Source organism: Zootoca vivipara, chromosome 7, assembly GCF_965207765.1.
Source record: "Zootoca vivipara chromosome 7, rZooViv2.hap1.1, whole genome shotgun sequence".
Classification (NCBI taxonomy): Eukaryota; Metazoa; Chordata; class Lepidosauria; order Squamata; family Lacertidae; genus Zootoca; species Zootoca vivipara.
The window spans coordinates 23,232,484-23,259,010 of NC_142590.1; the positions used below are offsets into that span (position 1 = coordinate 23,232,484).

General features: G+C 46.3%; 1 protein-coding gene across 1 annotated transcript in view; it reads left to right on the forward strand.

Annotated features, from left to right (window-relative positions):
• The first annotated feature begins 11,344 nt into the window (after positions 1-11,344).
• GFI1 (growth factor independent 1 transcriptional repressor) overlaps positions 11,345-26,527 on the forward strand; it is a 29,832-nt gene continuing 14,649 nt past the window's right edge. Inside the window, exons 1-3 of the mRNA XM_035123772.3 lie at positions 11,345-11,529; positions 19,480-19,748; positions 20,465-20,662. Coding sequence (XP_034979663.1) covers positions 19,634-19,748; positions 20,465-20,662 — 313 coding nt within the window. The 5' untranslated portion in view covers positions 11,345-11,529; positions 19,480-19,633. The remainder of the gene's footprint in view (positions 11,530-19,479; positions 19,749-20,464; positions 20,663-26,527) is intronic.

The window sequence follows — 26,527 nt, forward strand, 5'->3', positions numbered from 1 at the left end:
GGTTATGAAACCTGCTAATCAAACGATCGGTTGCGCCATACATCCCATAATAGAAACTAGGAAACCTTAGAGATAAGTAAGTTGCAGTGACTTAACTTTTCAGCGCATGCCCTGCAAAGTGCCGAATGCTGTCTATAAATCGCACTGGTGCAAAAAGCTTTTTTTCCCCCAGCATGCTTCTCCTGTTAGCTACAGACAGGCATTAAGATAAGCCAATCAGGAAGAAATAAGGTAGTTTACCGCCAAAACTTAACACCTTGGTCCTCTTTGCATTATCTAATTTAGCAGTGGAGTCAAATAAATACTGACTTAGTGGAAATGTTAGAATGAGATATTCTGACAAGAGCGGAAGTGACTAAGACTGCAACCTTATACACATTTACCTGGGGCTTACTTCTGAGTAGACATGCATAGGACTGCAGGTTACCCAATTATTTCTTCAACGCTTGCGTCTCCGTAACTGCTGCATGCTATCCATGAAGGATAAGCCCGTCAATGGCTTTTAGTTATAATAGTTAAAGTCTTAGCTTTTGTTGATTTTTGGACATTTGTATCCCAGCTTTCGCCTATCATTGTACCCAAGGTGGCATGTATTGTGGCACCAAGCTTTAGAAAGGTGGAAGCCCCTCATATTTCTTCAAGCCATACTCGGTCTGGCACTCCCTATTTTCAGAATGAAACCTCCCATCTCTCCCCGAGTACCAGATGCTCAGATTGAGCACAGCATGGCTATCCCATCTTGTCCAATTTGTGAGCTTTTTGTTGACCTAAATGGTCTGATTCAGCAAGCCAGTTCTTATACATCAAATCCTGAGAAGGCAAATCCTTCAGTCAGAAACAGTGGAAATGTAACCATTTTCTCTTTAGGTATGTGGTTCTGTTTTTTCAAAACTGTGGATCCGAAGAAGAGAAACCCCATTGACAGTTTCAGAACTATCATCACCTAAGGACTACAGCTATGCCCGCTCAGACTCTCGCGCAAGAGCTGATATGTCATACTATGGTAAGCAGAAACAGGCAAGCACACAGTCTTGCCTACAACCATGAAACCCAGAGACCTCCACTTTATTAATCGAATTTATTTGTGATGAATAAATAAATTTATGTAGGCTTGCAGTTGGCCGAAAACATTGCCCAACTATACAAAGATCTGGTGTTGCTCCCAACACTTCCAAATGCAACGTTTTAAGTTGCCTTTTTCTGTGACCCAGTTCTAGAATTCTCTCTCTGTGCAAACACTTTCTAGCACTGTCATAATAAACTCAGGCGTCCATGTCTGTTCTAAGAACCTTAGAATGTGGCCATGGTTTCAACCAGGACGCTATAAACAGATTTAACAGATCTTTCGCATTGCGGGCACCAGTCTAAGGGTCTACCTCGGCGAGATACTCATTTGATCAACTGGTAGGTTTGCAGGGAAACAAAGAGAATCCCATCACCTTTCACGTCTCCTTAAAATGCTATCCTTCTACAGCAGCTTCCATCAACCTGGTGTCGTCCAGATGTTTCTAACTCCCATCAACTGTTCTGGCTGTGGCTGATGGGAGCTGGAATTCAAAGCATCTGGAGGGCACCAGGTTGATAAAGGTTGTTCTGTGGTCTAAAAAGTATCCCAAGAATTCGACGGCCACATTTTCTCGAAAAGGGACAGCAAAACATGTATGTAGGTTCCCCTACTTGTGAGATCTCTGGAGGTGTATCCAGAATGCAGTGAACTTAATGGCGCAGTAACATTTGCATGCTGCTAACTACCTGAATCAGCGAGGCTGCTGACTACCTGTACTGTGTTGTGTGGTTGGTTATAAAGGACCAATTAGAATGGGGGGTAATGATTAGGAATGTATTGGAAGTTATAGATACAAAGGACTTCAGGAAAAGGCTCTATATATACTAAGTTTAAGGGAAGCTGAGCAGAGCAGAAGGAGACGGAACTTGTAGTTCTCTAGATGTTGTTGGACTCCAATTCCCATCAGCCACAGCCAGCATAGCAAATGGTCAGGGGGTGATGCTTATTGACTTTAGACTCCATACACAGGATTGGCTTCAGTCCATTTCTATGAACCGACGATTACCTTGAAACGGCCATTACAAAACACCTGTCACAAAATAGCTGCAGAGTTACTTTAGCAGCTTGTTTTGACTGTACAAACAGTAACTTGATTTATTTTTTGTTTAAAAAGCCTTAGCTGATTGTGGGTATAGCAATGATATCAGAACTAATTTCCCACCTCGCACACTCTTCTTGCATTTAAAGTGACTGGCATTTGAAGTTTTTTTTAAAACAACAACAAGAACAACAACAACAACACACAAACAAGCAAGCAAAACCTAGCTTTAAGTGAAATACTGGCATATAAAATGATTCCTGGAGCAATCATAGGAAATGGTCTTACACTGTCAGGCCGTAGGTCCATCTAGTCCAGAGCTTTCCAAACTGTGTCACGACGCATTCATGTGTTGGCTGCAGTGTGTTGGCGTGTCGTGCAAACACTCCCTGCTCTCCTCCTGGGGCTGGAGAGGGGTTCGTTTAAGCTCTGGTTTGCTAGTAAAACTGAATTACTTTGTCGTGAAATGATGAATGTCTAAAAAGTGTGTGTCACCAACATGAAAAGTTTGGAAAGCTCTGATCTACCCCGATTGTCCACTTTGACCGGCACCAGCTTTCCAGGGTGTCCTGCAAAGGACTTTCCCATCAACTGCCATCTGATTTTTGTTCACTGGAGATGCTGAAGGTTGTACCTGGGATTTCCTGCATGTACTCTACCATGGGTGGGACCCAGGTGGCGCTGTGGGCTAAACTACTGAGCCTAGGGCTTGCTGATCAGAAGGTCAGCGGTTCGAATCCCTGTGACGGGGTGAGCTCCCATTGCTTGGTCCCAGCTCCTGCCAACCTAGCAGTTCGAAAGCACGTCAAAATGCAAGTAGATAAATAGGAACCGCTACAGCGGGAAGGTAAACGGCGTTTCCGTGTGCTGCTCTGGTTCGCCAGAAGCGGCTTTGTCATGCTGGCCACATGACCTGGAAGCTATACGCCAGCTCCCTCGGCCAATAATGCGAGATGAGCGCGCAACCCCAGAGTCGGTCACGACTGGACCTAATGGTCAGGGGTCCCTTTACCTTTACCTTACTCTACCATGGGTAGGCAAACTAAGGCCTGGGGGCCGGATCTGGCCCAATCGCCTTCTAAATCTGGCCCGCGGACGGTCCGGGAATCAGCGTGTTTTTACATGAGTAGAATGTGTGCCCTTTTATTTAAAATGCTTCTCTGGGTGATTTGTGGGGCATAGTTTTTTTCTTCAAAATATAGCCCGGCCCCCCACAAGGTCTGAGGGACAGTGGACCAGCCCCCTGCTGAAAAAGTTTGCTGACCCCTGTACTCAACTGACCGAGCCATGACCCTTCTCCATACTCCTGAGCGTTGCTTACGTGTTCATTTTTCTGAATTTATTTTCCAGCCCTTGGGCGGGGCACACTAATCTCCCAGTAATGACCTGGAACACCTTTCAGAAGGAAGCAAATGCCCTTTGAAATCCTTAACCAAACATCTGCAGAGCTACAGAGATAATCGCCTGCTCACTGAGTGAGGTGAGCTGGGACCCCGTGAACAGTTTGCTGGATGGTGCTACAGCACTTGTCCATAACCATGTGCAGAATAAGATAATGGCAATACTTCACAGGATTAGAAAGCATGCTGTCTGTACCTTAAGTGCTATTTACAATACTAAGCTTAAAGATACTTTGAATGTGTGTATATCTGATTATTATTCTAAATCCTCGTATCATTTTGTCCCTTCCCCAACTTGCCAGGATAAGTTTCCAAAGAATGAAAATGTTGCTTTTAATAAAATGCTCAGATGTGATCCTAGAACATCTTTGCTTAGGGCTACTGCCACCTTCTGGGCCAGGGCTCCTGTTCGTGTAAACTCTATAAAACATGCATAAATTCAGCAGGTGCAGATTTCCCTGGCATTGCAGGGTGGGGGGGGGGATGTTAATGATGGGTGAGGCTTCACCTGTTGGTTTTCTTCCTGTATTAGGATGGGAGCATAGACTGATGGGAAAGTACATGCATTGCAAACAGAAAATATATGGTTCAAGTCTCAATCTCTCCAGTTAGGAGCATAGCTGCCAAGTTTTCCCTTTTCTCGCGAGGAAGCCTATTCAGCATAAGGGAAAATCCCTGTAAAAAAGGGATAACTTGCCAGCTATGGTTAGGAGGAGGGCGTAGAAATTAATTTAATAAAAAAAAACTTTTGCTTGAGACCAAGAAAAGCTGCTGGAAATCAGTATAACAGACGGACAAGAGTTGTGCTTTTGTCTGATTTCATAAGCTCTGTTCGAACTGGTTTTTCCCTACTTTTCCATTTTTGTTTGATTTTTACCCTGGCTTCCCCTGCCTCAGATCATATGATGAAGGGTGAACGTGACGTACCGTATATAAGTATACCGTGCCTTAAAAGTGCTATAGAAGTAAAAGGCGAAAGATTTATACGATCTGAAGAGAAAGATTGGAGGAAATTCAACTTATATTTGAAGAAATATTGTAATATTTAATATTTGGAAATCCTTAGGGAAGTTGATATAAGCTGATGGGTTAGATACAGTATAGGATTTAGGTTTAGTATTGCTTAAGATAGTTTTGAGTTTATTAATGAATTTTTATATTTTTAGTAATGGTAATATTATAATTTAGTTTAATTGTGGTATGGAAAATGATAAAGATGATTAAAAGTGAAATTCGGACGGGGGGGTGGGACTTGGGGAAGTCACCTAAGAAGGTTAATGAAAAGTATGAATTTAAAAGAATAAGAGTGTTTGTATTGTGTTTTGTAATTTTGTTTTTGTATGGTTTAGTTGGTTTTGTATGTTTTTGTGTATGGTTGTTTTTGCTTGTATAAAATGAAAAAAAATGGAAAAAGTGCTATAGAAGACACTAAGCTATGTGATAAATTTAAAATGCATTCTAATTTAAAAAAAAATCCCCATATTGTACATTCACTTCCCACAACCCCACAGGATATCTTTTTAAATAGTAAAAAATTAAGTCTTACCTAGCAGAGGTCGGAAACAGGGGATCTCTTGCTAAGCTTGGGCTCTCAAAATGTCAGTAAGCATGACCAAAGGTCAGGATGGGAGTTGTAGTCACTTCCTAGGATTGTAGAGCTACCCAAGGATTACTGCCAGGCCTAGAGTTTATTTGCACTGTGGAATGAAAAGTGGGGAACCTCACCTCTTGGATGTCTGCCTGTCACCTACTTGTTGAACATCATAGTCCCTGTCGAGCAATGGTGCTCTGAATAAATTGGGGATAACCTTCTCCCTTTCCCCCTTCCCTTCCTGTTGTTGTTACGGGGGGGGGGCGGTCCGAAGGCCTCCTGCCTCCTCTCAGTGGAAGCCATTTGAGTGCTGCAAATGGAAATGTTTTGAGTGTGTGTGTGTGCATGTGTGTGTGTCTGAGTTTTGTTCCTGTGAACTCTGTGGTTTCTGAGCCCTCTTTCTAATTTTACAGGCGGTGTGATTTCATGCATGGAGTTAACCAAAGCTTTGCTAAAAACAGGGGTAGTCATAACGATACAGTCACAGATATGTGTTATGCACACACACACACACACAGAGAGAGAGAGAGAGAGAGAGAGAGAGAGAGAGAGAGAGAGAGGGAGGGAGGGAGGGAGGGAGGGAGGGAGAGAGAGGGGGAGAGGGAGAGGGAGAGGCTACCAGTCCCTTCTCTTCTGTCTCCAGAGCCTTGCTGACTTTGGCTGGACTCCACAAACCACAGGCACATTTTGGAGATTTTGCAAATTGTGTCCCCGCAACACCACCTAGAAAGGAAGGAGAGAAAGGAGAGCAAAGAGGCTTTTCTAGGCCGTGGTTTTGCTTTCTGCAGGGACTCGCTCCCGGCCCGGCCCCTTCCCCCCCCTCCTCCAGTGGACAAGAACCCCTCCATAGAGGGAAGGAGAAATCGTCCCACCACATCTTCCAAATTTATGCATTACCTAAGTTCCCAGGGGAAATGAGCAAGCCTGGAGGGGCAGGGTGGGTGCCGAAAGTATTTCCAGCCATGTTTATCCCCACAAAAGTTTCCACAACAAGCTATTAGGAGGCCGGGAAACGGCCTGCGAACACCCTGCAGCCTGACACCTTTGTGCAGGCAGATGATCAACAGGTGAAGCTCTCGCCACCAGCAGCACCCTCCAGAAAGCAGCTGCGCCCGTATAATGTCTGCCTGCCCTGCCACCATTAAACGAGCAGGAACACCAGAGGGCAGCTAAGTGGAGGAAGGCAGAGCTTTTCTGAAGAAGATGCTGCCCCCCCCCCCGCCCTGCCATGAACAAGCCCAACTAGTAAATCGGAGGGCAGAGGGCAGAGGGCGGAGGGAGGTTGAGCATCTCTGTCAGGAAAGTTAGTAGAAGTTTAATCTCTATCCAGCTTTTCTTCCACTGGGACCTAGGTGGGCAACCTGTAAACTTCCAAAAGGCAAGCTGGACTCCAGCTCCCATCATCCCTAGCCAGTAATGGTCAGGGATGATGGGAGTTGTAGTGCAGCACATATATGTATGTAGTAGTCCAGCTTGAGTCTGGCCCCCAATGAGGCCTAAACCCAGAAGTGCTGCATCAATACCTTTTCTGACAGGAGGGCCACATTTCCTTCTGAGCGACTTTCCAGAGGTCCATACAGCCAGAGGCAAAGGAGCAACATGTAGGTTAGTTTTGACACACCTGTCTATACAGTATACTCCAGGGTCCCCCAAACTAAGGCCCGGGGGCCAGATGCGGCCCAATTGTCTTCTAAATCCGGCCCGCGGATGGTCCGGGAATCAGCATGTTTTTACATGAGTAGAATGTCCTTTTATTTAAAATGCATCTCTGTGTTATTTGTGGGGCCTGCCTGGTATTTTTACATGAGTAGAATGTGTCCTTTTATTTAAAATGCATCTCCGGGTTATTTGTGGGGCATAAGAATTCATTCATATTTTTTTCAAAATATAGTCCGGCCCCCGCACAAGGTCTGAGGGACAGTGGACCAGCCCCCTGCTGAAAAAGTTTGCTGACCCCTGCTATCTTGGCTCTGCTTTGGGGGTGGGGCGGGTGAAATTAGAGCAGATGCACCAGAAGAGACTGGTTCTGTCCCACTTCTCCTCCATAGAGCTCAGAACGAGGGTTGCCATATTTCAAAAAGTAAAAACCAGGACACCCCAAAAATAGTTGAGGGTTTGGGGGGCTTTTTTAAAAGGAAACCAGCAAAAACTCCAAAGTTGTTGAGCTCCCCCCTCCCCAAAAACACCAAAACAAAAAACAACCCCCCCCCAATTTCTGGGTTTACTTGCTGGAGATCCAGGACAAAACATACACGTTTTTAAGAGGTGTTCGAAGGCTGACAACTATGTTGCCACCAAGTGACAATCCCTTGACTGGTTAGTGGCGACACTTTGTGAAATATACTCGGAGTCGAGAGTGAATTTCATGCTCTTTATTCAGCTCTTAGTCATCAAGGAGTTAAGAAGAGAAGAATGCCCTTTTCCCAAAACCATCTGCTTATATACAATATTTACACAATGGGCTTTGGCTACTTCAGGGCTACACCTGTGGGCCAATCAGTTTGTGGATTGACTTCTGCCAGCAGCCTGATTGGCTGCTCCTGCAGGCCAATCAGGTTGCGGATTCACTTCTACCTGGAGTTGGATTGGGTGGCTCCTGCGGACCAATCAGACTGCTGATTCTGGATCCTATTGTTCTATGATTAAGCTCAGTACATAACACTTTGGAAGGTCTTGAAAGGTTGCTTGGTCCGTGCTAGTTATTTTGAAGTTGAGCAACGGCACAGCGCACCTCAAGGGGAGCAGGCTCTCAGACTGTGCACACACCATACATTGAAAAGCACTTGACGTCCCCCAAATAATCCTTGGAACTGTGATTTGCTAATGGCGCTGGGAAATGTAGCTGTGTGAGGGGTAAACTACGGTTCCCAAGAGTCTTGGGAGTTTTATATGCTTTTAATGTGTCATAACAGAGGAAAGTGCCTCAGTCTTGGTAGGTGCAAAAAAAATGTCTGTTTTGCCCCCCTACCACCGAGTAGCCACATATCTGGGAAGAGGGTTTTATTATGGAAACTCTGGTTTCAGGTAGGCTTCAGCAGCCCCAATGCTGCTTCTTTCAAAAACCAGCTGTACCAATTACAGGCGCAGGGTTGCCATATTTCAAGAAGTAAAAATCAGGATACAGTAGTTGTTGAGCTTTTGGGGGAGATTTGCCCCCCCCCCAAAAAAGGCAAAGAGTGATACTCAAACACACACATCCTTGTTCTGTTGCGCACCCAGGCGCTAATTTCGCTGCTCGATTCCTAGACACGTCCGTGAAATTCCAGATGTATGGCAACCCTGACACTGGGGTTCCCCCTCCTGCATTTATGACCCCTGCAAAACCTACATTGGCGAGGAGGTGTGATTTCAGACACCTCTGCTTTGAACTATTTTTCCAGTGACCTTTAAATGCTATATTCTTGATGCTTGTACAGTATTGGTATCAGCTTTGCTAGAGAGCACAGGTTTTTTTTCTCTCTCTCCAGCCCACATCAGTAATGCGTTACATGTGATTGCATATGGTTTTAGAGAGGCGAAAAGGTGCTATTAATCTCATGGGTGTGAGGGGAAATATTGAGAGAACAATGATCCTTTCCTGGTGGGGGAATGGCACTGCTACCTATTACTGCCTAGTAGTATAAGGCTGAACCTTGCCCGCCAATGAAAGGGATGTAGCTCTCCTTCCTGCAGTGTGCGATCACCTGGGAGTACAGTTTTAGAAGGTGGCTGATTGTGGCATGTAAAGTAAGGTGTTTTCAACCACCAGACACTGACCCTCCTCTCTGTATACAGTATAATACAGATAAGCTGTAATGTGGGTAATACAGTGGTACCTCGCAAGACGAATTTAATTTGTTCCACGAGTCAATTCGTTTTGCGAAAAATTCGTCTTGCAAATCACGGTTTCCCATAGGAATGCATTGAAAATTCTTTTTTTTTTTGCCCATAGGAACGCATTAATTCAATTTCAATGCATTCCTATGGGAAACCGTGATTCGCAAGATGAATTTTTCGCAAAATGAATTCGTCTTGCGAGTCGCCATCAGATCGCAAGACGCATTCGTCTCGCGAAAAATTCGTCTTGCAGGGCATTCGTCTTGCGAGGTACCACTGTATTTGCGGGGGGTTGGAGATAGACTTGCTGAACGTGCGAGGAATTAGTGGCCTGCCTGATTGGCACAGGTGTTATGGACATCATCCAGTCACTGTCAGTGACACTATTACTGGCATCACCTCCACAGGAAAATACCCAGTCACACTTGCTCGCTTGCAATTCTGGTTGCTTGCCTGCTGGTAAACAACCATTTGAGCAGTACAATGCATCCCACTGCTTCTTTGCGAAACCATGTTATGTGCATCATAGCCAATTTCAGCCACACAGTGCACAGCTACTGCAGCCAAGTAGGCAAATGCAGGGTGAGGCCTGCGATCAAGAGGCCTGGTTAGTAGCTTCTGCGTCCAGAGCAGGGCCTGTACAAGAGTTGAATCTTAATTCAACACTGTAACAGGGCACCATCCTCCACCACACCATAGGGGGCAACAGGCTAGATTATGGGGTGTAAGGCAGGATGGAGGGCGCACACAATTATGTCCTCTCCAGTCCAGTACCTAACTGACATTGCCAAGAAGCCCAGTATCTGCCACCTGAGGCAATTGCCTCATTCTGCCTAATAGTAGGGCTGGCTCTATAACAAAGAGTAAACTTTTTTTAAAAAACACACACAAAAACCCAGAAACCTGTGTAATGTGAGAGGACTTTGCCATGGTGAATGTGGTTTGAACTGGGTTTTGTTCCCTTAGACAAAAATATGTGGAAAGGATTCGTTGAGGGGAGGAAGTTTGAAATTCACCAATGTATAGGTTAGTTTCAGTATCACACACTGTTCTTTGCTGTGCCAATGGGTTGGAAGAAGGCATTTGACTTGATGCAGGAGGAATGCTGTGTAACTTGAAAGTCTGCATATTTATCCATTCACAGAAGTTTGACCACTCAGGCTGCACCTACTTGGGAGTAAGCCAATTCAGTTCAGTGGGACTTATTTCAAAGTACACACGACTTAGCGACGCGGGTGGCGCTGTGGTCTAAACCACAGAGCCTAGGGCTTGCAGATCAGAAGGTCGGCGGTTCGAAAGCACGTCAAAGTGCAAGTAGATAAATAGGTACCACGGGAAGGTAAACGGTTTTTCAGCTTAGTCATGCTGGTCACATGACCCAGAAGCTGTACGCTGGCTCCCTCGGCCAGTAAAGCAAGATGAGCGCCGCAACCCCAGAGTCGTCCGCGACTGGACCTAATGGTCAGGGGTCCCTTTACCTTTACCTTTTTAAGCACGTCTAGGACTGTGCTGTAAAAGAGATGGAAAATTAATCACTCCCGCCCACTTGGAATTTTCTGTCTTACAGGGTTCAGCTGTCTGGGCCAGCCCTACTGTTAGGCAGGCAGAGTGAAGTTGGCTTGCCTGATATATCAGAGATTGCAGCACAGTACTGTTAAAGGCAGTGATTCACCAGTGATTTACAGTGCAATCCAACCATGTTTACTCAGAATTACGTTCTATAGAATTAAATGGGGCTTCCTCCCAAGTAAATAGGGTTCGGATTGCAGCCTTAATTTGTACATATGGGTTGTACATCCTATGAAGTTGTACTCAAGAGTAGGCCCATTGCTAAGAGTAGGCCCATTAATTTCAAGGGTCTGCTCTCATTTAGTTCAAGGCTTACATTTATCACAAGGATCTTATCTTAGGTTATCTTTGATCTATATACACAAAAACGTTGCCATTGTATGAAGACGAAGAGTGGTATGCAACTAAGATTTACTTAGAGCAGAACCACTTGAAATTAATGAATGTGACTAAGTTAGGCCCGTTAAGGTCCACGGGTCTACTCTGAGCAACACATAGCTGGCTACCACCCAAAATAAACAGGGCAAAATGAAATGTTGGTGGGTACTGTGTCCTGTATTTTTTTCCTACCCTGATTGGATCTGCAGCCCTTCCTGCTAGTGGAAGCCAGACCTTGAGGGGTAGAAGAACAGGAGAGCCAAATGAACAGCAGAACCCATCATGGCCACTTTGGTCCTGAGCCCTGGCTGACTAGACACACCTATGTAAAGGCCAAAAAGGAAAGAGTGAGGTGGCCGAGCTGATTTATTTTACTGTCATTTTATTTATGTTTTGGGTCGCCCTTTAGAGAGAAAGAGGAGGAGGTGAAGAAGAAAAGCAAGATTTTGGTGGTATTGCAGCAGCAGCAGGCTCACTAACGCTCAGGAAGTGGAATTTGTGGTTTCAGGGGCTGAGCTCAGAAGGGGTGTTTAGAAAGAAAAGGTCCAGCGCAAGACACCGATTCTTCAGAGACGACGACGAGGAGGAAGAGAGGTCTGTGTATTGAAGGTCCCCGAGGAAAAAGCAAGAGGCAGGCAGCAACCGTCTCCTTCCATCGCCTTTCTCCATGGTAAGTGAAGCGCTTCTTCTTCTTCTCCTTCTCCTTCTCTTCTCCTTCTTCTTCTTCTTCTCCTCCTCCTCTTCCCGGGAGCGCAAAGAAAGTGGGGGACGGACGGACGAAGGATTCGCGCACCCAGATTTCCGTCCGTCAGAGGGCGGCTCGGTTCTCCGCGCCACCCACTCGTGTTTGCGTCGCTCCTTTCACGCACGTGTGAGCGGGGGAAACGGACTCTGTTTCTTCCCGGAAGTGGAGACATCACCCCCCCCCCCAAAAGGGCTCGTAAGCTCAGCCTCGGCGCCTGTTCTGCTTGCAGCCCAGAAACTTTGTGGCTGTTAGTTCCTGAGCATGTGCAGAGTGTGTGGCTCCTATTCCGCACTCCGCCTCTCCAGCCCCCTGTTCTTGTACGATCACAATCAGCTCTGGGATAAGGCTGCTCAGAGGGAGTGTTTTTTCCAGGGAGTGTTTTTTCAGGCCCGGCCCTTCTCATCGAAGAAAGAGGGTAAATTAGTGGATGGGTGCAGAGCAGAGATAGAGAGTGAGTTTCTTTGTCTTTGTGGGTTTGTTTGGGAGGGGTGGGGCAGGGTCTGGGTGGGGCAGGGGCAGGTAGGGCTGGAAGAGGAGCCCCCATCTGGGATCCCGGACGACGCCGAGTTAGCAAGAGGAAGCTTCCTATATCCAAGCAGTTTGGAAAGGCAGCAAACTCTTCCAGTCATGGAATCATAGAAGTGTAGACTTGGACCCACGAGGCTCATTCTAATCCAATCCGCCCCGCGCCGCCCCCATCTAGCACCCAGACTTCAAATCCCACCTTACTCCGGATCAGGCTCCCGATAAAAGGAATTGCCTTCCTGGATTCTCAAACCCTAAAGTGGTTGGAAGCTCCAACAGCACCCTACGCTTGCAAGGTGGAGGGAGCTGTCTTCCTCCGGCCACGTGCCATCCGACCCATCATACCGTACGTACACCTCCCACTGACCACACGTTACAGGCAAACGCGTGTCACCGCCAGATGCGCACCTTCAAGGGTCTTTTCTTTCGCAACCAGTCCTTGGCTTGCCTTAGCCTATCTGTGTGAAGAGAGAGAGAGAGAGAGAGGGAGAGGGAGAGGGAGAGGGAGAGGGAGAGGGAGAGGGAGAGGGAGAGAGAGAGAGAGAGAGAGAGAGAGAGAGAGAGAGAGAGAGAGAGAGAGAGAGAGAGAGAGAGAGAGAGAGAGAGAGAGAGAGAGAGAGAAGGATTACAACTCCGGAGACGGCAAGCCATTTCCCCCACCCATGTATCCAGGCTTCTCCTATCAAACCCTCCCAACTTTGTCCCTGGGAGCTGCTTCCATTTAAACGATGGTTTGTGCAATGGCGAAGCTGGATGAGGGAGCCAAGAAGGAGTTGTTTTGTTTGAAACCGAAATCCAGCCGCAGGGTGGGGGGTGAGGATGCGGGGCGGGGGCTTCCCTATCAGCAGGGGGGGGGAAGATGAGTGGGGTTCACCACAGATCCAAATTACTCAGCGCCGAAGGTGGTTCATTGACAACAGCCTGGGGAATGCGTTTTCGTGTTAATCATTTCCACGGACTGTTGCCGCCCAGACATTTAAATACACTGCTTATAAAAGGGCAGCTTCACACCCGAAGCTTCTCTAGACTATTTATTTTTAATTTTAAAAAAGGCACGGGGGATGTTCGCACGTTATGGCACTTTCGCGTTCGCCCTTGTAGCTTCATGCGTGCCTTCCCGTTAAACCAGTGGTTCAAAAAGGAAGGTTAGGTGCCCCGGCCCCCGAGCACTCGGAGCAGCCGGGAAAAGATGTGAAACGCTTTGTCAACGGATTGGATTAGCTCCCCAGCCCTGCGCTATGCTGGAAATGGCTCTTCAAAGACAATGGAATCCAAGGCGCACGCGAGACACCCTCCCCCATAGGTGCCAGTTCCCTGGGTGCCCGAGAGCACCCACAAAATTCCCCATGGAGGGGTCAGGCACCCACAAATTTCGGCGCCAGGGCCATGCACGCTGCATGGCACCCACGGCTCCGGTCACCCACGGTCGTGGGGCCAAGGCTAGCACTCCTGCCCTCTCCATTTTCCTACCTAAAACATTGCGCGCGCTCTCTCTCTCTCTCGGAAATATCTAATCTGGCGCTGCTCCTGCTTTTCTTCCAACGAATCAATAGAGGGCAGGGGCGAGGGAGGAGGAGGCTGGCGCAGATAAGTCAACCAATCTATCACGGCGCTTTGATTTTTCGGTCCCCACTTTCCGCTTCTGCGTCTCCTTCTCAAGGATGAATGGAGAGGCAGGTGGGGCGACCGGGAAATTCTCCCACCAGCAGTAAAACGGCAGCAGAAACAACAACAAAGCGCGTGGATCCGGGCCGGCCTCCCAGCTGCCTTTGATGTCTCCCTTTTGAAATGGATAGGATGCGGCCAGCGCTTTCCAAAAGCGCAAGCTTGCAGCCACACCGCGCACACACATATTACATATATACGCGCGTAAATGTTGGTGTTTCCATCACGACCAGCCAAGCTAAAAAACTAAAATCATGTTTACAAGTTTGAGCAGGAACGGGAGCCGCGTAAAGCACCTTACCTGTAATCTGGCAGTAGTTTGCAAATATTGCACTTTGTGTGGGGGTGGCGGGGGGGGTGCAATCTAGTATAACTGATGTCTTCGGCAGCACCCGCGCAGTTCCAGTTAGATCTGTGCCGGAGACCAGACTTTCCCAAGCGGAATGGGCCGCGTGGACATTTTTTAAAAAATTAAAAAAAAATTCGTGTGGGTAAAAGGTTATCCTCCATTTTTTATTATTTGCAAAAGCCTATTCGGGACTCTGCACATATATAATAGTGACCAGCATTTGTCCTGCTTCAGGCATTCAGATCACAGGATCCAGCATTTTTTAGTAGCCGAATCAGTCAGGGCTGCTTTTATTATTCTTATTCTAATTCTTATTTTTCCTGGGAAGGAGAACCCCTTTCTTAGAAACCCGCAAGCGCATCACCCAGCTCCTGCAGTGGGATTTGCGCAGAGGGGAAGTCCCGCGGTTCGTGCCCGGATGCACTCAATGCAAATGCGTAAAAATAATAATTGAAATATGCAGCCATGTTTTCCTTACGAGACTCGTTCTCAGGCAAACGCGCCTAAATTTGTACTATCCTCCTGACGCTTGTAGTCTATTCAGCTTTTCTGAACCCCTGAGAGCTCGGCACTTTGAATCCAGCGACTCTGGCCAAGTCTAGTCTATGGATTTCATAGAAAAGTACAATTGGAAGGGATCCCCTAGTCCAGCCCCTTGCAATTTCACTCCACCTGCCACAAACCCCCTAAAGACAAAGAGGTTGTATCTGGATAGACACCGTGCGGGCTCAACACACGTTCGTTTATTTGCTTAAAACCAAAAGATCGAAACTAAACCAGACAGAAAATGCTCAGGAGCAGGGCAGTGGCAAATTGCGAGGACGTGGAGGCGGGACCAGATTTTTGCCGCTATCTTCAAACTAAACTAACTTTTCAACTCCAGCAATTCCTCTTAAACCCCTGCTATTCAACAGGACACGACACTGAGATCATAAAAAGTGCGTGACGTTTCGATGAATTCGAGGCTGACTTGTGGGGGATTCTCAATATTTGACGCTTCCTTCCCCCTCCTCTCTGCACCCCCTCTCCGTCCTAGCTTCAGATTCAATCCTGATTTAAGTGCCCATGGAATAAAAACTTTGCCCGGGCATCCGGTCTATGTAACCAAAATGCTGGTTGGTTTCCATAAAGTACATGCCGCGAATCTGCCAGTTCCTGGCAAGGTACTAAAAGCGCGACTGTTATATAATTCCCGCCCCCTCCAAAAAAAGAGGAAATGTTTAATCGTTTCTCGAGGTTCTTCTAACGGTTCGTGTTCCCCCAAGGTCCCTAAATCCTAATTTAAGTCACTCCTCCGCCGCCTTCAGCCAACCTATTTTGCGTTTCACCCGCAGGCAAAGTAATAATAATAATAATAATAATAATAATAATAATAATAATAATAATAATAATAATTTATTATTTATACCCCGCCCATCTGGCCGGGTTCCCCCAGCCACTCTGGGCGGCTTCCAACAAAATATTAAAATACAGAAATCCATCAAACATTAAAAGCTTCCCTAAACAGGGCTGCCTTGAGATGCATTCTAAAGGTCTGGTAGTTGTTGTTCTCTTTGACCTCTGGTGGGAGGGCATTCCACAGGGTGGGTGCCACTACCGAGAAGGCCCTCTGCCTGGTTCCCTGTAACTTGGCTTCTCGTAGCGAGGGAACCGCCAGAAGGCCCTCGGCGCTGGACCTCAGTGTCCGGGCAGAACGATGGGGGAGGAGACGCTCCTTCAGGTATACTGGACTGAGGCCGTTTGGGTGAAGCAATGAGTTATTACCCTTTCAATCACTATTTCTTATCTGAGGAGCATAAATTAATAAATTAACTATGCAGCCCACGTTTATTTTCGGTTGAGGGAGCGGTGGTGGTTGCGCATTAATTTTCAGCCGAAAGAGAAGGATATTTTTTTCCACCAGTAGAAGTTGGAAAGGGGAGAAAAAGCCCATCCACCCCGTGAACGATTGACCCTGCATTCTCAAATGCAACCAAAAACTCCACGGAACAGGGAGTCTTACTTCCGAGTTAGCGCGCGTTTGGATCGAACTGGGTGGCTCACTTGGGGGGTTTCAGTAGGGTCCGGGACACGAAATCCCAATTCAAAAATAATCTGCAGAATAATAATAATAATCTGCAGAATCAGCTAAAGAAAGGACACGTCACCATTGGAAACACAGCTTTAATGATGGGAATCAACTGACTCGCATAACTATGCCCCCAGAGAGGAAAAAGGCGGTCAGACGATCTCTAGCCAAAGTTTTGTTGTTGTTTAGTCGTTTAGTCGTGTCCGACTCTTCGTGGCCCCATGGACCAGAGCACGCCAGGCACTCCTGTCTTCCACTGCCTCCCGCAGTTTGGTCAAACTCATGTTCGTAGCTTCGAGAACACTGTCCAGCCATCTCGTCCTCTGTCGTCCCCTTCTCCTAGTGCCCTCAATCTTTCCCAACATCAGGGTCTTTTCCAGGGAGTCTTCTCTTCTCATGAGGTGGCCAAAGTATTGGAGCCTCAGCTTCAGGACCTGTCCTTCCAGTGAGCACTCAGGGCTGATTTCCTTCAGAATGGATAGGTTTGATATTCTTGCAGTCCATGGGACTCTCAAGAGTCTCCGCCAGTTTACAGTGATTTTAAAAAGAGAATTACTAAAGGTGTCCTTCATTAGACTAAATGGCATGTTAAAAATGTTTAGTTGTTTGTGCCTGGATCTAGCCCATGAAGTCTGCATATTTGCTATTAGGATTCATACGCCACCTTTCAATACAATTATCGGGGCGGCTTACAATAAAATAGTTGAAGCACGAGAAGCTCTTTGGAGAATACCATGATAACATATTTATTGGGTGAAATCTAAACAGCCGCAAGTGTGGGAGGAGACAGATTTATGGCACAATAAAATGTTGTTTGTAGACATTGCCTCTGTAAAATCAAAAATCAAAATCCATTTTGAACGTCAGATTCCCTCTGCCCCTTCACTCTGCTCTGAATTAGAACTAAGGTCCACGATACAACAGCTGTTCAACGCTACATTGAATTCCACTTTTTGAAAGCAAATCCCAGGGGGAGATTAACTGTACCCGCTTTAGGATCGGGGTGCAATAAATAAAATTATTCTAGTACATTTAGCAATATAACCCCGGCTGGCAGGGGAATATTCGCGACTGTGTTCCGAGTGTTGTTTTCCCCCCAACAGATCAATCACAATACTCATTGATAGGCGATCAATCCCTTTTCTACTGTTCATAATGTACAGTATAATAATATTCGTCCTCGTCCCCTCTGTCTAGTTTGTTAGGGTTGTCACCCCTCCTGCGTGGGCTGCATCCCAGGAAAGTTCACGACACGCAATAAATGCGATGTCTTTAAGGTATCATGGGGTGGATTTTGACTCTTCGGTTGCTGTTCTGAGCTCACCTCTCTGAGGATCATGGCCTTGCACCGGTCTGCATTTGGAAATTCGCCCTGCAGAGCGACAAAGGCCGACAAACGCGTTTAAAAGCCAGGGCGCAAACTTTGGAGCTCGACACTCCTCGACAACTTAAAAGATGCGGAGGAGATATTCCCCATTTTGTCCCGCATGGTGCTTGCCCGACTTTTACTCCCCTCATTGGAAGGATTGAGCCCCGCCCCCCGCCAACTCCCCCCCCCCCCAATTCTGGATCTCCCCTGGAAGCTCTTGCGCAGAGATGTTCCCTGCCTCTTGGCCAGCTGATTGTCTCACCAGAGACCTGTTGGGGGAATCAGTGTCAGTCCGCTGGTTTTAGGAGAGATAGGCTAAACTAGACACGTAGAGCACAAGACACTTAATATCAGGGTTGTGGGTTCGAGTTCCACGTCGGGAGGGAAATCCTGCATTGTAGAGGGTTGGACTAGATGACCCTCAGGGTCCGTTCCAGCTCTTCAATTCTGTGATTCTATGCGGCTCACCGGGAGCAAATTGCATTACAAACAACGAGGCTTGCTTCGGAGCGGGTTTGACAAATAGGATCGCGGGCAGGTACTGGTGGCGCGCGCGATTCCCCGGCCTGTTTTCTCGGCCAAAAGCAGAGGGAACCTCGCCCACGAAGATCTACCTCTTGAAATGAGCGGACCAAAGTTAGCCCATTAATGTCAGGGCTCTGAGGATGACTGAGCCTTGGCTGCAGGAGGGAGAGGGAGAGGGAGAGGGAGAGGGAGAGGGAGAGGGAGAGGGAGAGGGAGAGGGAGAGGGAGAGGGAGATGGAAAGAAAGAAAGAAAGAAAGAAAGAAAGAAAGAAAGAAAGAAAGAAAGAAAGAAAGAAAGAAAGAAAGAAAGAAAGAAAGAAAGAAAGAAAGAAAGAAAGAAAGAAAGAGAAAGAAAGAAAGAAAGAAAGAAAGAGGAAGGAAGGAAGGAAGGAAGGAAGGAAGGAAGGAAGGAGAGGAAAATCTGTTTGATTAATCATGAGAAAGGGATAGGGGTGTTTAAGCCCTTTTTCTCGGCCATGTTGCTATAGAGTTTGCTTTTACCGCGCGCGAACCACAACCAATGCTGGGTCGCTGGTTGAATTTGAAACACGGGGGAATTCGAGCCCGGAATTGCTCGTACTGACGTGACAGGCACCCTCTGATGAACGGATTCTTTACGGCAGCGCTCCAGAGCTAATTGCACCACCAAAGAGAGAGAGGCAGAGGCAGAGACGGAGAATCGGGTACTGCAGAGTTTAGATAAGTGGTGGGGATCCAAACTTGGCGGTTGTTTCTTTGAAGATCTGCGTCAGCCACCGGCTTCTTGGGCTTTTTACGCGCTTGTCCAAGAGGAAACCTCTGAACCTTGCGAGGAGAATTTGGCCCTCTGTCCCGCAATAATGCCCCACTCCTCCCCACATTAACATGTGAAGTAGCCTTCGGGGGCCAGGCCAGAGAATGAATGAATTAATTAATTAATATTGAGGAAGAGGAGAACAGAAGGGAGAAAGCATACTTCCTTTGTCTCGCGCGGTCGATTTCTGGAACAAGTCGCAACCTGCAGGAGAGAACACTTAGTGGTTGGAGTGCCGCAGCAGGGCCCGGGGAGCGGGGTTCGAATTCGGCCAGGAAGCTCACGGGGTGCCCCCCCGCTTCTCTCTCAGCCTCACCTCTCTCGAAGGGTTCGTTTGTGTGAGGATGAAATGGGAGCGGGGAGAAGCCCGTGCGTCACCTCGAAAAAAGCAGGGCTGCTGCGGTTGACAGGTGAGCTGGCTGCCTGACCACCTGCGCGAATGCCACCTGGCGGAGGGTAGAGGCGTCCTCTTTCCGTCGCAGGCATCCAGCCCATCAGCTACGCTCCTCCCCCCTCCCTCCCTCTCCCGCCCCATCCAGCATATTCCCTGGTAACCAATGGCTCGCCCGACCTCTTCGCAGAGCACTTCCCGCAGGACTGGGGACGACTTGGAGAGAGCCGCCGCCGCCTCTCGACGGGACGCGCCGAGGCAGCCCGCGCCGCGGGGACTGGTGGCCCGAGAGGCGTGAGGAGGAGGAGACGGAGGACTGAGCACCGTCCACCCCGCAAGGCATCATGCCCAGGTCCTTTCTGGTGAAGAGCAAGAAGGCGCACAGCTACCACCAGCCCCGAGCCCCCGACGGGGAGTACAGCCTCAGTCTGGAGAGCGTCCTGGCACAGATCTGCGCAGGTGAGAGCCAAAGCGGTTTCTTTGGCCCGGATTCCTCGGGCGCCTCTGAACCGGACGGTCCGGACCCGCTTCCCTCCGAGGCGCCCAGAGGGCAGGGGCGGGTCAGGGTTTACTTTCGACGGAACACCCAAGTCGCCGGAGGTGGTGGTTATAGGCAAATGGAGATGATTTTCCATTTGACGCCTGATACGCAAGCATATATCTATAGTTACCATAGCTGCCAAGTTATCCATTTTTTTAAGGGATTTTCCCTTATGCTGAATAGGCTTCCTCGCGAGAAAAGGGAAAACTTGGCAGCTATGATAGTTACCACGTGTTTTTATTTAGTTTGTTTTATCTTACTGCATTATGAAAACAATCTAAATCTTATTATAAAGTGTTTTTTGTTTAGATTAGTGTCTTTTTATCTTATTGCCTTAAGGAAGAGTTTTAATAATATCCGCTTTTTCACTACCCCGTCTCCCAAATCCACTTTTTCACAGGTAGAACAAGCGGATAAAAGGGCAGCTACTGCATGATAAATATATCTATCTATAGTTATCACCGAGTAGCTGCGCTTTTGATCTAACAGGGGAAAAGTGGATTTGAAGGTAGCGCCTTTGTTGGCTGGCTTTCTCCTCAGGCACCTGTAAATGGGGATTGTGCGACGGGGCGTACACGGGAAAGCAAGCTTCTCACGAGATCTTTCTCCTCCCCCCCCCTTTCTTCCTTGGCAGACACTAAGGTTCCAGGGCAGATGCCTCTGGGTCTCCCGGAGCCAGAGCCCTCGCAGGGCCGCTTCTCCCCGGAATCTCAGTTGCCCGACGGGGCGGACGGCACCTCGGAGTCGGCTCCCAGCTGCGAGGGCAGCCTCTGCGACCGAGCCGCCGAGCTGGAGGATATGTGGAGGCCGCCTTCTCCCTCGGCTTCCCCAGGTAGGAGCTGCCGGAAGGGCTGGGTGGTGGACGCGTTTCTAGGCTGCTTTGGGACAGGATCCGAGAGTTTTATGGCCCTCGCTTTACAGCCCAGTCCTGGCAGACTCGTTGCGTTCAGCAGGGTTTACTCCCAGGGATGTGCGTAAAAGATCTCAGCTGCCCACTTCCGTGTGTGTGTGTGTGTGTGTGTGTGTGTGCCCCCATCTTCCCTCCTTAAATTTCTCCCCTGGGTCTCAAGTTTTAACCCCCACTCCCACCCTATCCCGCATCTCCGACCATTGCCGTGACGGTGGGGGAAAGAGAAACCCTGTTTTGCCTGCAGACGTTCGATGATTTGCGCGCACGGTTCATAATGAAACGCGATTTCAGACGCGCGTCTTTACCTCTTAATAATAAGGCAGGAGGAATCGCAGCACAACAGTCCGTTTCTTGCTGACCCACATTGTCCCCTTAAAAATAAGAAGAAGAGAATACAGTAAAAGAAAAGAAAGAAAACCCTTTCTTAAATTCAGCGATTCAGACAGGCTTAAAACGTGTGAGACGCTCTGGATTTCCCCATCGGATTTTTTTAAAGAGCCAAACTATACCCGAGTAATTTCTCTTTTAATATATTTGAAAAGGGCAAGGTGGGGGGTGGGAATCACAGATATGGATTAGTCGAGAAGGTGGGGGGAGAACACACCCCACCCGCCCCGGAATCTGTAGGGAGCTCTTTTTGCCTGAGGGAAGCGGGGCTGACGAATAAGGGATCCTTAGCAACGAATTCTGCGCTACAGTTCGAGGGCGGAGAGAAGCGCAGTTGTGTCCGAGCGGCTGCATTAAGGATCGGGACAGAGCTCAGGATCGGGCACCCGGGGCAAAAGTGCAGAGCCTCGCTCAGCGAAAGGAGCCCCCAAACGCAGCCTTACATCATCATCATTAACCGCTTTTTAAAAAAATCATCTCTGAGCGGCAAGAAAACGAAGTTATACCATCCCTGTCGGTGGATCCCATTAAGACCAGATGAAGTTCATAGTCAAAACTGCCCTGCTCTGTACAGAGGACGATGGGCATTGGGGGGACTTGATTTAATTAGTAGAATCTCTCTCTCTCTCTCTCTCTCTCTCGCCCCTTCCTTCCTCTCCCTGCCCTGGACTCGATCCGGGCGCACGGACTCTCCTCGAGAGCAGCGCAGCCTCTGGCTGGCTTCTCTTTTTCCCCCTTTCAGTCGCCCGGACCCGAGAGGAAGCTGAACTCCTCACTTGGCGTCAGTCGCCGTGATCGCGTTGAGAAACACAGCCCGAGAAATTTAGAACAATTTGCTGGTGTTTTTTCCTTTTAGGAAAGAAGGAGTCATAGAAAAGCGGATTTTTTAAAAAACAAAAACAATAATTAATAATAATAACCGTAGCTTAAAGGCGTTGGCTTTAAAGTTAGAGAGGGAGATCGCTCCTAGGTCTATAGCAGCATAAAAGTGGAGAATGGGAGCAGAGAGAACTCTCTGGCTAAAAATAAAGCGGAAAAATTGTATTGCTGCTGCTGCTGCTGTTTTGTTTTTAATATCTCTCAGAAGGCGTCCTCCAAAATCCTTACTAAACAATTCTCCCTAAAATGACTGTAGTTGTGCAGTAAGAAAGACAAGGACACTTGACATGTATTGATAAAATATGCTATGTCTTATGCTGTATATCTGGGGAAATGATTATTAAAAAGGCATAAAAGAAAGACAGGGAAATATATATTAAAAATACGCCCGCCCCCCCCCCCGCACCCCTTCTCAGCCCCCTGGTTTGCAAAGTAATTGCAATTTGATCAGGTCGTGAGTTCAAGGAAATGGAAAGAAAGCGATTCATTCCTCCCAGGAGAAGGTTGCCCTATAAAATAGCAAAGGAAATGGTGATGGGTTTTCTGAATCTTGCCTGCCTGCCTGCTTAGGTATCTCCTCCCCCCAACCCACCCAAAAACCACCAACCTGTTTCATAGGCTACAACAAGGGACTCCGGTTTGCAACATTTCTGCGGCACTTCAAGCAATCACAACCAAATGGAATCTAATGCCAGCTTCGACTGCCTGTCTAAGCTTATGACATAAATGAGCAACAGCATGATTTCAGACTAGACTCCTCTGCACACTTTACCTTTTTAATGTTTGATGTTCTACCGTGCTTGGTGTTTTAAGTTGTTGGAAGCCGTCCAGAGTGACTGGGCAGCACATAAATTTATTATTATTATTATTATTATTATTATTATTATTATTATTATTATTTGGGGTTCAGCCCCTCTGAACACAGTGGAGTTTATTTCTCAGTAATCTCAGTAATCTTGCCTAGGATTGTGATGGGTAATATACAGATGTAGGCACACATTCTTGGGTATGCTTTATGTATCTATATATACATTTCCTATTGACAATGATGATTGTATTAATCTGATGGTAGGAACAGCTGAATAACGTAGCGATAATGATGGAGTTATATTCACCTCACTTTATCCTTCCAGACTTTTAAATATTACTTGCTAGGCTATGAAAATCTTTTATGGCTATTCAGAAGAAAGGATGAGTAACGCGCCGTGATACTGTTTACTGTTTGCTTTCATGGCGCGAAGGAATAGATCCTTCCAGGGATCCACAGGAGGAAAATGAAGACTTAGCTCTTTCTTCCGGTCTCCCACTAAAATACTATTTAGAAATCTATACTTACATTTTTAGCCTGCCTATCCTTCCAGCACCTCCAGGTGCCATACATGCTCCCCCCCAAAAAAAATGTTATCCTCACAACAATCCCGAGAGTTTGGTGGCATTGCATGGCTTTATTTAACAATACACTGCTTGATTGTGAATAATACCTAACACTAACATTGTCCATATGGTAAAGGGCAAATCAAGTATTAAAAAAAAAGCAACCCCAAAATAAAATAAATAGTTCAGCAAAGAACTTACTAAAACACATGTCAATTTCTACATGTCTAGCTTGCCTAAAATGTTTTTAGCAAGTGCCGAAAAGAGGACAGTGAAGATGCCAGTCGAATGTCGATAGGCAAGGAGTTCCACACTAAAAGATCAATTTCTTACGAGTGAATTAACAAATATTATGTGTTACCTGTAACAGTGCCCGTTCTGTAGATCAAAGCAGTTAAGTGGGCATGTATGGGATGAGGTGATCCTGGAAGTAAAGACAAATGAACTGAAGGCATACAACTGAGAGAAAATGTGTACGCTAACAACAACAACAACAACAACAACAACAACAACAACAACAACATCCCACCCTTCTGATTGGGTTGCACACAATGCATTGATTCTCCACATATAATTTCTCCGTAAATCTAGTTCTGTGGCTTCATGTGTTTAGTCATGTGCCTGGATGTCATTGATGTATGCGTACAACTACAGAATTAGCATCCTTGCTTGTCCAAAATAATATCCATCAAGACCATTCGAGAGCCCTTTGAAACCAAGAAGGCCAGCCTCGGAAATATCAAAAGTAGTTGCAAGGGGCCAAAGTCATGCTTACAGAGAACCGTTCATTTGGACTTTTTGTGCAGTGTTTGTTTTCAGTTTTGCTCAGAAACGGAAATTGCTGACAGCATTTCCACTGATGAAGTGACAGTGTGGTGAATGCTGAGAATAGTAAAGTTGCCACCTTCTGGTTTTTTCCCAACAAAATAGACCTTGGGGGGAATGGGTGAGTGTGTGTGACATCTCACCAAGGTGGGTGTTAGACTTTTGCTTGACCTGTTTTTTAATTCTGAATTTCAAATCCTTGTAACCCACCCTGGGACCTGCTGGAGAAGACAGGGCAATAAATGTAGTAATAATAATATTATTTTTTTTATTAATTTATTATTTATACCCCGCCCATCTGGCCGGGTTCCCCCAGCCACTCTGGACGGCTTCCAACATAACATTAAAATACAGAAATAATAATTAATAATAATAATAATAATAATAATAATAATAATAAACCAAAAAGGAAGGTACATATGATAACCTTCTTAAAATTGGAGGTAATGTAAGACATTATTGTTTCTTCAGGCAAAGTACTCAAGCAGTGCCCACTGTAGAGGTAAAAATGTAATGTAATTCATATCATTAGATGTAAATTTAATAATTAACTCCTTTAACCATGCCCCCCCAAATCTGACACAGGGTTGGCTTTCTGCTTCTGCCTAGTGATTGGCTTTTATTGTACTGATTTATTTGGGGAAGAGCATCCCAGTGCCCCAAACGCTCTCCTAATGGCACTAAGGGCTTACCCCCCACCCCCACCCACCCACCCCTCTCTCTCTCTCTCACACACACACACACACACACACACACACACACACACACACTGCTCAAATGATCAAAATGGGACCCAGTGGGTGATCTGCCTGAGTGTGAGAAAAGTACCACTACTGCAAAATTGTTTTTGTCAAAGCACAGCACAAACCTGAGGCTGTAATAAACAGGTAAAAAACAACAACGAAAACACCCCTGCTGGCTCAATCAATTCATACCCCTTTCCCTTTCGATTCTATTTTGCTCTATTCACTTGTAAAGACATTGCTTAAAGTCTTTCTTTCTTTCTTTCTTTCTTTCTTTCTTTCTTTCTTTCTTTCTTTCTTTCTTTCTTTCTTTCTTTCTTTCTTTCTTTCTTTCACCTCTATAATTGTTTTATTACCCTTTCCTGTACCTGCAGAAAGTGCTTTTTTAACCTGTTTTTGGGGTGGGGTGGGGTGGGCGGGGTGGGCAGAGCTACAGCCATTTTTCTTTTTACAATTATTTTTATTCTCAGCGGACTTAATCGCATCTCTTCATTCCCCTCTCTATTAAACCGTTGATTATTACTTGTTACTGGATTATCAGTCTGATAAATAATATGTCAGGAGTTAGTTGAAGGTTTCTTGTAAACTGATTATTCTACTGCAACATTTTATCTCGTGTTTTTCCAGTGGTTATTATGTGTGTGCATGTGCTTTAAATATGCTCCTTGCTAAAATTAGCTAATAATGTGAACTACAAGGTGTTGGGGGGATTTAAAAACACAATTAGATGTATCTCTTACATGTAGCATTTTTATTTTTATTTTTTAAATGAAATGGAGTCAGATAACATATGACATTTGATTTGACTCCTTTTCATGTAAAACTTATGAAACTGGACTTCTGTCAATAATATAGGAGTAGTGTCTGAAATCTGTAATAACCCCCAATGTGTATTTTCCCTTTAGCTCAAAACATATTGCAGGCAGAACAGAAACAAAAAACTTAATGCATTCGCAGCTTAAAGGCCGTAACAGCACAAATATATATTTTTGGCTGTAGTTTGCCTTTTCCTATGCAGAGTAAACCCACTAAAATCAATGAACTTAAACTAGTCACATTTATTAATGTCAAACTAACTACTCAAAGTAAGGCTAGCATGAAATATTTATTTATTATTTATTAAATTTATATGCCGCCCTTCTTATGAAAATCTCAGGGCAGTTCACGAGATAAAAAGATACAGGATAAAATTACAAAAAATTAAATCAGAAAACAAAACAAAAAACAACAATTTTCCCTCCCACAAACACTATTTTTATTTATTAATAATGAACATCTTTTGGTATTCAAATTCACAGTTTGGGTCATGGTTAGGCACCAAATAATTCGACGTGAGGCATTATATCCCCAGCCTCCTTTACATTTTAATTGGGAGGGTCTAACCAACACTGTGGGTTAAACCACAGAGCCTAGGGCTTGCCGATCAGAAGGTTGGCGGTTCCAATCCCTGCGATGGGGTGAGCTCCCGTTGCTCAGTCCCAGCTCCTGCCAACCTAGCAGTTTGAAAGCATGTCAAAGTGCAAGTAGATAAATAGGTATCGCTCTAAGCGGGAAGGTAAACAGCATTTCCGTGCGCTGC